This window comes from Podarcis pityusensis (genome assembly GCF_964106645.2).
Source record: "Podarcis pityusensis genome assembly, chromosome: 5".
In the NCBI taxonomy this organism is placed as follows: Eukaryota; Metazoa; Chordata; class Lepidosauria; order Squamata; family Lacertidae; genus Podarcis; species Podarcis pityusensis.
This window is the reverse complement of record NC_138032.1, coordinates 95,414,424-95,426,440: the sequence shown is the minus strand read 5'-3', so window position 1 is coordinate 95,426,440 and position 12,017 is coordinate 95,414,424. Positions and strand designations below refer to the sequence as shown.

The 12,017-nt window shown below is 43.8% G+C and overlaps 1 protein-coding gene across 1 annotated transcript in view; it reads right to left on the bottom strand.

Annotated features, from left to right (window-relative positions):
* The window catches only part of PCLO (piccolo presynaptic cytomatrix protein), a gene marked incomplete at its 5' end in the record, with an annotated part of 212,886 nt that extends 202,311 nt beyond the window's left edge, over positions 1-10,575 (bottom strand). Inside the window, one exon of the mRNA XM_081006381.1 lies at positions 10,334-10,575. Coding sequence (XP_080862507.1) covers positions 10,334-10,575 — 242 coding nt within the window. The remainder of the gene's footprint in view (positions 1-10,333) is intronic.
* Positions 10,576-12,017: the final 1,442 nt, after the last annotated feature.

Here is a 12,017-nt window from a genome sequence, read left to right as displayed (position 1 = left end):
TATTTGAATTCTCCAAATGCAAAGTATGTTATTTTAATTGGCTAATATTTTCAGCTTGTGTTTTTCATATAACAGTGGATTCTTGCTGGAGGTCTTCCAAGTTATTTGTCTATTCCTAAATTCTTCCAAAGCATGTCCTCTACACATATCATAAAGGTTTCACCCAGAAGCTGTTATGGAAGGGCAAATACATCATTGTCCAAGATGGCAGTTTAGACTGTCTGCTTAAAATATAGCCAACAACTCAAATTAGACAGACAAAAGCATCTTCCTATAAACATCTGGACAGGCAATGATTCACAGCCTTGTAGGGGGTTAAGGAAAAGCATATTACACCTTACTTTACTCCCTGGGGCTCTGATTCACCCACAAGTGGCCTGGAAAGCCAAGAGGAATGTTCTCTAATGGCACGAAAATCAGCCCATTCTTCACAGGAAGATAGGCAGCCATTGGGTGAGGAATAATTGATGTGCTTGAATTAGTCAAATACTAGAAGGAAACTTAAGGTTGTTTTTCTGATATAGGATAGAAGTTGCAGTATTAGGGGGAAGGTGATTGAAATGTGCTGTACCTAAACTCCCTATCCATCGTTACCTCTCTTGAGGGAATGGACAGACTCTGGATTTATACTGAGTGTAGAAGGAAGAGAGTAAAATTAGGGGAGAGGGGGTCATATTCCTTGTGCATTTGCATATTTAAAATGTCTCTGGAATTTAGTGTCAAGCAATTCCTGATTTCTCCCAGCAGCTCATACCAAAAACCACTCTTGAGGGCTACAACCCAACCAATTTTAGCAAATAAGGGTGTTTCTCAATATCTGATGATAGACTGTAAAGTTAAAGGTAAAAGATAAAGAACCCCTGGATGGTTAAGTCTAGTTGAATTTGACTGTGGGGTGCAGCACTCACCCCGCTTTCAGGCCAAGGGAGCCGGCATTTGTCCACTGGCAGCTTTCTGGGTCATGTGGCCAGCATGACTAAACTGCTTCTGGTGCAATGGAACATCGTGATGGAAGCCAGAGTGCATGGAAATGCTGTTTATCTTCCCGCTGCAGTGGTACCTATTTCTATACTCACACTGGTAGGCTTTTGAACTGCTAGGTTGGCAAAAGCTGGGACAGAGCAACAGGAGCTCACCCCATCGCATGGATTCGAACTGTTGACCTTCCGATCGGCAAGCCCAAGATGCTTAGTGTGGTTGAGACCACAGTGCCACTGGCATCCCTTATCTGATGATACCGAACCTTTGGCTTAATTATAAGTATTCTGTATTTATAATTAGTGGAAAGAACTCCGGTATTAATATTATGGGGGCTAAAAGTCTGCACATGGAAAGTGAATGGTCTAGGTAACCAAGGTGAAGAGGAGAAAGAGTATGGTCAGTATTAAAAAATGAAGCCTCAGAAAGGAACTATAAAATAATAATAATATCTAAATAGGTAAAACGGCTTATTTCTTGTGCATAGGGTGAATGGCCTATGGTTGCAGGCAAATCCACAGAAAAGGAGGTAGCAATCTGGACTGTCAATAAGCCTAGGTTTCATGGGTCAAGATACCCTAAAGGTAGATGTATTTTTCAAGGATTAATGAAAATCGTGAAATTACTCTAGGCTCAATGTTTAGTCCTAATAATGGCCAAATAAATATTTTACAGCAAACTCTTCAATGACTCACACAATTTGCAAAAGGAACTGCAATTTTGGGTGGTGATTTAGATTGGATCAATGAAACAAAAATGGATACGAGAGGGAAATCAAGGAAAAGATTTGTGCCAAATCTGGTTTAAAGATATTCTTGATGCTGCTGATTTGACAGATTTAAGGTGAGAACCCCCCCCCCCCAACTGGATTAAACATTCACTGGATGTTCACTGCAAGGCATTTGACTGGTTAAGTTGGAATTTCAAACATGCTTTACCTTCCTGCCCCCCCAAAAAACTCATTTTCAGAGGATATTCATTGTGGCTTTAAAAGCAGTTACATAAAGGTAACTTAGCCTCTATTCAACTAAATGCCTGGGACACACCCAAATTCAACATTTGCGCCTTGTCACCTTTGTTCTTTGCCTCCTGTATGGAGCCTATGGCAAATAAAATCTATCAAAATCAGTTGGTACAAGGAATAAAATACACAGATATGAGACATAAAATAAATCTTTTTGCAGGTAGCATAGGTGCCAACTCCCTGGGGCCCTGAGTGCCTAAGCACCCACAAAGGTCCCCATGAAGGGGCCAGGCACCCTGCGTAGCACCCACAGCCCCAAGTACCCACAGTCGCGGGGCCAAAATGGCATTCCTGGCACATAGTGTTACTTTAATACTAGCAAACCAAATATTTTCTTCACCAACATCATTCAAAGAAATCGCATACAATGGTAATGTGCCAGGAATGGAAAGTAATTATTAAAAAATAAAAAATGTTGAATATGTCTCACCACCTACCCAATTTCACTTGCACGAACTATCCAGAGTTAAATTATATTCTAAGCACAAAAATACATTGGTGGAACTATCATAAAATGAAAGGTGACGGAGGGAATTTTGATGCTTTGATAAAATCTGTTATTTAAACATATATATTTTTTATTAAATTGCTGTATCTTTTCCCAGTAAACTAAATGAGCCAGGAGCTAAGATTTAATTTTTTTTTACAGTTTTAAAAGGATATTTTGATTTTAAGCAAATCTTTCCCATAAAGATTACTGCAACATACTGGCCATTGCTGACAAATGTGAACATTCCTGATTACAATTTAGTTTCAGGCAACTAAATTGCTGAAATTACATGTTTCTAGACAAGAGCAATGAAACTAAGTGCACTCATATAAGTCATGTTTAAGGATTCCCACCTCCCTCTCCTGTATTAGAGACACTTTCTTCACACAACAAATCAGCAACATTAACACTACACCCTACTAAACTACTGTGGAAACAATGACAGCAAAAATCAGCCCTGATGGACCAAAATGGATGACAAGTTCAACTCTGTGCCAATATTCTGCAAAAGTGCTTGGAACTGACTTTGCTGACTCTCAGTGACAATCAAATGAAAACTTGACATCTTGAATAAGATAAAAGATAACATAATAACATCAGCACAGTGAGATCCAAAAAAGAATAGCAACCATGTCACAACGATGTGGAATTGCAAGCATTGTTGAAATGTTCAGTAGAAAATGGAATGCGCTAGAATGTGTCAAAGAACCCTGAGTAAAGAAATGCTGGATAAGGAAAGGTTACAGTCATAGCTTCCCAGGTTATGGTAATCCACAATGCATAGGTTACTTGGGTTCACCTATGTAAGTAATGAAATTGATGTAAAATTTCATATTCCTGGTCTACTTCCTGATCATTCTAAGAGGTATTTGGGTCCTTTTGCTTACTACTGCCTCTCTATCTCTTATCTCTACCTCTTCTGTCTTTGTTACTTGCTGCCTAACCTTTTCACAGGTTCTCATCCATAGGATACTGGCTGAGTAACTACGAACTATATTCCAAAATGCTATCTTCATAAACTTGGAAATTAGGATGTGCCAAGGAGCTTAGAAATTCTACTTCAGCAGTAAATGGGCTGGAGGAAGTCAGGAGGCCAAAGCTTCAATTCCTTTTGAGACAAGCCTACCTAAATGCTTAGAAAATTGAGATTAATTTTAATCTGTTTTAGTGTTTTGCATGTTTTAAAGTAGGATTGTATTTTTTCTTGATTTTACTGTTTTATCTTTTGTAAACCACTTTGATTTTTTTTATGATCCGGTGGTGTATAAATTTTATGAAATAAATGAAATAACTATTTCCCAACTCATAGCTCTAAAACAGCTTTACAACCACCCAGCCCAAACCATACCCTGTTAACCCTTTGAAACAGCAGACGCTGAATTCCCCTATAAAACTACAGCTGCACAGGTATGGCACTTCAGTATAATCAGTCTCCCATAAATTAGTGCTATGGGACATGCCTTATCAACAACATCTTGCCAAACTCTTCTTCTTGCCAGAAGCTAGGTTTCCCCCCCTCTATAAACAAGGAATTAGGTGTTTGCTAAGAGCCAGTTCAGAAAAATATATGCAGCATTGGGTCTCTCACAAATGAATAGCATCCACTAAATAGTGCTAGAGAAGATATAAAGTCTCTGCCTGTGGCATTTGACATGCCATGAGTCATTACACACATGCAAGTCATTACTTGATGAACATGCACCTCATGAATAGCCACAACAAGGCGCACAAATAAAAGTCATGTCAACAGAGCCAGTATCTATGAACCACCTGAGAAATGAAATACTGATTTAAGAATTTTGTAACAACTAGAGGACATCAGACTTTTCCTGCCCATCAAAACTAACCCCACTTCTAAATGTTAGCAATTTCACTCCTCCGATGCTGCAGATGAGATTGTTGTAAATCAGATGCCTGTCTGGGACAAGTCTGGGAAAGGAAGATTCTTATCTCTTCCGCTGTGGGTACTATTACACTGTACTTTCACTTTTATTTTTTCCTGTATGTTCTCTCGGAGCTGGAGAGAACGGACGCCATTATGCTTTTGTCTGTACATAGTGTGTAAATAAATAGTAGATTAGCTCTACGATGTCTCACACTTCTTGCTGTGTTATGCCAGAAGATTAGTGTGCATATATCATTCTGATGTATGTCGCTAGAAGCGCACGGGAAGAGAAGGGAGATGCCTTTTCCAGAGCTGCGTGTACCGGAGGACGCTCAGAGTTTCGGAGGCTTGCAGGTACCCCCAGGGCGCTTTTCCAACACTAAAGACTCCATTAATTTCAGTCAACTGAATAGAAGCAATCCTCTGAGAATAGTCTACTACTCTTCACTGAAAATGACCAAGCAGCATTTAGTTTGGTATTCTACTGACAGGTCTTTTGAGTGGTGTCATGCATTTCGTAAGCTTTAAATACAATTATAGGTTTTCCTAATGTCAGCCTACTTAGAGGTCTTGCTAACAAAAACATGTGTCACAATACGTTCGTCAGTGTTTAACCACACAAGTTTTTTGTTTTTGCCCTTTTGTATTAGGAGGCTTAGCATGGTTGCTCCTCTTCTGAAGCTAGTGCAACACAATCCTAAACATACTTATGCAGAAGTAAGTACCAATGAGGTCAATGAGATTTACACTCTAGTAAGTATGCTTTGAACTACAACCTCAACCAGCTGTTCTTAAAACTCTTTTAGGCTTCCTTGTTCTGCGTTTAAAACAAAAACATGTTATGTCCACAATACGCATGGCCTTGGAAGGTTTTTGAATTAAAACTAAACTGCATCACAGTGGGTGGTTAGGTTTGTGTATGCACTAGATCACTTTTTATGGCTGATGTGGAGAATTTGCAAGCCTAGAAGTGTCTACCTGCTGCCTAGCAACAATATTCCATTCCCTTAACCCCAAGTGTGCAGCAAAAAACATGAATTTTAGAAAGCATCCACTATGATTTGCTTGTCAAAAATACTCGTTTTCATCTTGCCTTGGGTACTACAAGAAAGTGATCTGCGGGCTGCGCTGATCTGCAGAGTGGAGTTTAAGAATAATTTTCATAAAATTACTTTAAGAATCATTTCCTTAAAATTGTTCGAACAGACATGAGGCAAAATTAACTCACCTGGGCCTGCTTATATTTTGTCCCTAGTCTGAAGGTAGTAGATCAATGGAGAAATGGAGATAGCAGGACTCTACCAGGCCTCATTTTTTACAATCTTTCATAAAATAGCAAAAGGTACATTGCTTACTTCTGTCAAGTTGTAAAGAGATGCTCCCCCCACCCCACTTTCTTATATAAATGACCCTTGGAATTTTTACTGAAGGGTGGTATAAAGATATCAGAAATAAATGAATATACACAAATCTTTACTAGAATAGAGGCCCATAACAACCTTGTTGTTTCTAAGCCAAAGTCAAATGATAACTTTATTCCCTGCTGCTGCTCACTATTTATCTAATATGTGGAGACAAGGACAATGCAATGCCCGTGTAATGTAAAAATAAAAAATGGATTATATCTCATTACATATGGATTCTTGCTGACTACATAATAAAAGTTCATCATTTACGATTAAGGCCCATCAAACAATCTTCATGGCGTATGAAATACTTCAGTGACTGTTTTAGGTTTAGAGAATATGACATCTCAAGATACATTTAGATTGCATTTAAGATAACTCTTTTAGAAATGACCATTATGTATACTAGGCATAGTCAAACTCGGCCCTCCAGATGTTTTAAGCCTACAATTCCCATCATCCCTGACCACTGGTCCTGTTAGCTAGGGATGATGGGAGTTGTAGTCCCAAAACATCTGGAGGGCCCAGTTTGCCTATGTATACAAACCAAACCCTAAAGAAATGTTGATATACTTGAGTACTCAGCTACCTTAGGCAGAGCTGGCCAAAGATATTTTGGCTCTTGAGGAGCACCCCAAAATGGCACCCTTTTCCTCAAGGAAAGAAGGGGTGAGGGAAGATCTACATCAGAAACAATAGGGAGGGAGTGAAAGGTCAACATCGGGATCTGCCGCCTGAGGCAGCTGCCTCACCTTGACTCATGGGTAGGTTAGCCCTGATCTTAAGGAAAACCTTTGCTCCCCACCACCCCTGTGTTCCCAGGTGTCCCTAGGTATTTTTACAATGCTATAAAAGAACGTCTGAGTTCTTCTCTGTTTCAGAGTTAAATAATATTACAGTATCAGCCACTATGGTCATTTTTAAATTAGATTAACGAAGGAAACATGTTTATGAGGTACACTAGCAGGTGAATTAAGATATGCTTTGGAAGCCTTAATCCAGGTGCCCCTGCCATCTAACATGAGACTGGAGGTGACAGAAGAGAGGCCGTTCTTGGTTCTGATTCACCATTTCTAGAATTCACTCTTGTTAGAGACCTGCCATCTGCCTGTGCTGCTATATTTCACACACTAAGTAAGAGCTTTTAAATTTTTTCCCAAGACTACTCATGGTGATTTTAATCTCATCTTTGCTGGATGGATTTTAACCTCAGCTATAAACAGCAATTGTGGCAATGGTGTTATTATTGTTTTATATTTCACTGAAAATTGTTCTGAAAACTATTTAATTGAAGGGCAGAATTAAAATAATTGCATACATAAATCACAAAGAGGGGAAATGACGGTTTTTCCACTTGTGTCATTTGTTAATTCACATTGAATGGAAGGTTTCCTTCCAAAAGGTGGGTGGAACCACCCTGGGAACTTCGGATGAAGGGTGATATACAAATTTAATAAATTATTATTATTATTTTAAAAACTGTTAATAAAAAGCTTTTGGTTTCTTAGTATACTGCTGAAGTCAAAACTGTTACAAGATGGATTAACTGCCAATCTATCATGGAAATTTAAACCAAATTAAAATTCTGTGATTTTAGAGATGAAACTGAATCTAAATTGGCAACACAAATACATCGAATTTTCTTCTCAGATAGCGCACTTCCCTTGCAAACTGTTGAATTAAAAGGATAACTTGCATGCCACTACTTGGAACTTGAGGTTGGTGGAAAGATCTTGATGTGAACAGTTTAGCAATGATTCAAGGTTTAATCTAAAATAATAAACCATTTAAAATTAGCATGCCAAAGTTATTTAATGTGCAAGATGGAAATGGACCTTGAGGTAACCTCAGTACAAGACTCATTCTTCCCTGTATTGTCAAAAAATGCCCCTGTCTGTGCCACACATCCAGTATATTTCTCCACACTTAGGTATAGAGGTAATCTGTAGATAGCGCATTAATGTTATTTCAATAAAATAAGTACCAGCACCAAATATGATTTAGGGATTTTTTTATACTCTTCATTGCAGTGTGAATTAAGGATTACTTTTTTTATCACAGCTGGTAGCTGAAACAGTTTTTACAAATGCAATTGGTATATTATGAAATCGTTTCATAATAATTTATTCATAAATGAAATATTTTGAGGCTCTTAAGCATTATATTTCTGGTGTTTTTATTATTAATATGATAGAATCTGTATGCAGATGGTTACTAGTGTGGTGCAAATTCAGTCTAATCCTGACACTAATCCTGATCGAAAATCTGTAGCCTGATAGCTGTGCAGACAGGTAGGGAGGCTGATATTGAGGTCGTCAGCCAGTTTTTCCAATTTCTAACTTCTTCTGCTTTCCGTCAAGGTTGTGGGAAATTGACTGAACCACAAGACAAGCTGCTTCAGATCTAGTCAATTTCACTATGGGAAGATAGCTTCATAAACAAACTATAGGACAAACCCCGTGGAACTCAGTGGGACTTACTTCTGACCACATGTTTAGGATGGTAAGGTAAAGGTAAAGGTACCCCTGCCCGTACGGGCCAGTCTTGACAGACTCTAGGGTTGTGCGCTCATCTCACTCTAGAGGCCGGGAGGCAGCGCTGTCCGCAGACACTTCTGGGTCACGTGGCCAGCGTGACGAAGCTACTCTGGCGAGCCAGAGCCGCACACGGAAACACCGTTTACCTTCCCGCTAGTAAGCGGTCCCTATTTATCTACTTGCACCCGGGGGTGCTTTCGAACTGCTAGGTTGGCAGGCGCTGGGACCGAGCAGTGGGAGCGCACCCCGCCGCGGGGATTCGAACCGCCGACCATGCGATCGGCAAGTCCTAGGCGCTGAGGTTTTACCCACAGCGCCACCCGCGTCCCTGCGTTTAGGATGGTACTCTAAGGCAAACTTTGCATTTGCTTTTCTTTTAAAGTAGTGTGCATGTGTGTGTGTGTGTGTGTGTGAGAGAGAGAGAGAGAGAGAATGTGCCTTTCTATCTACATTTTTAACATAGTTTTTAAAGAGATCCAGGGAAGGAATGGAGAAAAAAGGAGATCAGAAATCAAAGCGCACTATCTAACTTATCAACAGCAATGAGCATCCTTAATAGTCACACCACAAGGTACAAGGGCCTGGACACATTAGGAAAATCTCCAAAACTCCCGTGAACAGAGAACATGGAGGGTCACAAAAATGACCATGCGTATCATTTGTGGCTATCCTACCCATTCTCTTATAAATTTTGGAATACCTAAAATTAGCAAACAACCAGAGATTAAAAGAAGAAATAGTTTCAAGTAGAATGGGGGCGGGGGGAGATGAAAAACCTTTTTGCTTTAAATTATTGTTTTAAATTAATTTAATTTCAATTTATCAAGCGCTGATGAGCTTTACAGAGTAACAATTTATTTGGCAGTTACCGTATTTTTCCGTGTATAAGACCAGGTTTTTAAACCAAAATATTTGGTTTAAAATTGGGACTCGTCTTATACACGGGTAGTGCTGTGGGGTGTTTTCTTAATTTGGAGTCCCCCAAAATAGGGGGCGTCTTATACATGGGGGCATCATATACACGGGAAAATACCATATCTAGGATGAGATGGGAACATAACTGGTAACTGTTAATGGAATAGGAGGAATTTGTCAATATGGTTTGAGGTAGCTCCTTTAGGAAAATAAAGAATTCAGAGGGATAGGATTTGAACGGGGGGGGGGGGAGAGGGATAATAAGGTATTTTGTACCACAGCTCTGTCTCCCGGCGCAATAGAAAAGGATGAGAGATATGAAAAATAAATATAAATAAGACCAAAAAGCCCTCTATAGAAAAGCCAGCGTTTTCAGCACCACGGACAGGGGAAATTGAAATTACGTGCCTCATAATGGCCAGGCGAGGTAGCAGCGGGCGCTGCTCCACCGTCAACGCGATTCTCTGGCAGCATAAATGGGAGGACCCCCCCGGACCCCCCCAAAAAGGAGGAGGCAGCAAAGAACCCCCCGGATCTCGAGGTCCGTAGTGCCTCAGCACCCGCCACATCTCCTTCGCCCCGTTTGCTTTCCCAGCTCCTCGGAGGGAACCGCCAAGGCGCGCGGGTCGGAGGCGCCTTCTCTCCAGCCAGAGGGAGAGAGAGCCGCGCTTTGAACTTGAGAATCTCTCGCTCTCATCCTGTGGAGCAGCGTTTCCCAACCTTGAGACCCCAGCTGTTTTCGGACTACAATTCCCATCAACCCTGACCACTGGTCTTGCTAGCTAGGGATGATGGGATTTGTAGTCCAAAAACAGCTGGGGACCCGAGGCTGGAAAACGCTGCTGTGGAGAGCAGCGCTCGGCGCTTCCATTTTAGCTGCCGCGCAGGGGCGACGGCGGAGGCTGCTCCCCGGTGGGGCTGGCACGGGACGCGCCCCATTCGCTCTGCCCCCCCCCCCCGGGCCCGCTGTGGGCAGCGCGGCGAAGAAGGGCGCCAGCAGCCGGGCAGCCCCCTCAGCGAGGAGGAGGAGAAGGAGCTCGCCTCGGCTATGGCGGCCCCCAAGCGCCCCCCACCCCCCTCGCCCCGGCCTTGGCGTGCCTTTGCTGAGGAAGCCTCTGGGCCGCCGCGTCGCCCTCGGGCAGCCCCTGCTGCGCCCTTGACACGACGGCGGCGATCTGCCTCCTCTCGTCCTCGCTCAGCCGGCTCAGCTCCGCCGCCGCCGCCGCGGCCCCGGAAGAGGGGCCCTGCTGCCGCGGAGAGCCGCCGTCCGCCGCGCCGGCCACGCCTTCGGGCAGCCCGGCCCAGCCCTCGCCGCCCTCCAGGCTGGCCTCGTTGCCCATGGCTCGGCGGCGCGAGGGCGAGCTCGGCTCTGCGTCCAACCAGGGGAGCGCCCGCGCTGCTGCTGCTGCTGCTGCTGCTGGAGAGGCGAGGGCGGTCTAGGGCTCGGCGGCGGCCGCCTGCATGGCTCCCGAGCCGGGTGTCCCCCGCTGCTGCCGCTGCCGCTGGACAGACAGGAGGGCGAGAAGGAGCCGAGAGCGCTCTTCCGCCCCCTCCCTCCTCGGCCCGCACGGCGCATGCTCCTTGCACGAGGCCGGCTGCTTCCCCTCCTCCCCTTTACACACGCGCGCACGCGAGAGCGGCATCCTCCGCCCGGCTCGGCAGCGCTTAAAGGAACCGCACGGCGCGCGCCCCCGGTCGGGGCAGGATCTCCCCACTGGTCCTAGAATGGTAAGGGATGGAAGGGGTCCCTGAGGGTCATCGAGTCCAACCCGCTGCAATGCGGGAGCAACCGGTTCTGCACAGAAAGCAAGCGGCGCACAAAGGATTGAAGAAGAAAAAAAGCAAGAGGCAAAATGCAGTTGAACGTCAGTAGAATCTCACTGAATTGTAGAGCTGGAAGGGGCACTGAGGGTCATCGAGTCCAACCCCTTGCGATGCAGGAATCAAAGGCACACTGGAAAGAAAAGCATCCCATGGCTGTTGCAGATATATGCAGTTGGGGGGGGGCAGAGGTTCATGAATTGCAAGGGGGTTGCTGTAATGGGGCTTGTGTTCTGCGTGGTGCATCCCTTGCACTTAGTGCAGAAGCTGCAGTTGGTGCAGGATGCTGTGGTACGACTGCAGACAGGAGTGAGTCAGCACCTAACACCTGAGATCTGCACTTGTTGTGGATTTACTACCCGGCCAGGCTCAAGGTGTTACTGTTAGTATATATCAAGCCCTTAACAACTTGGGAACTGTATGCCTGCATATGAAAAGTCACCAGAAAAAGAGTCCATAGCGGTGGATACGCTATGGCCACAGAATATGCTCGCATGACCTCAGAGGGAGGCCAGGATAAAGCCGAAAGCGAAAGGACCAGGTGACATAATCAGACAGGGCACATCTGCTCAAAGCTTCCCTCAGGGATTCTGTGTACATGACTCCCTCAGTTCACACATCTGTGGCTTCCCAGCCCATCTGGTTCTGAAGTGAGTCCAGTGCACTCTCTGTTGTCCTCATACTGCAAAATGACACACGGCAGTGTTATTTCGTGGCACATGGCACTAACATCCAACAACAAGGTCCGTTGAAACATGGGAGGGGGATTTAGGTTGAACCCAAAGGCATAAGTTGGGGAACTTTTTCATCCCAATGGCACATAGGGTAAGTGGTCCCAAGCCTTCTGTACCAACAGTTGCACCTTCAACTTGCCCCAGCTGCAAGACCTCACTCCTGCTGCAGCATTCTTCACTAACTGTCACTTCCAGGTCAAGCACAAGGGAGGCCCCACATAGCACAT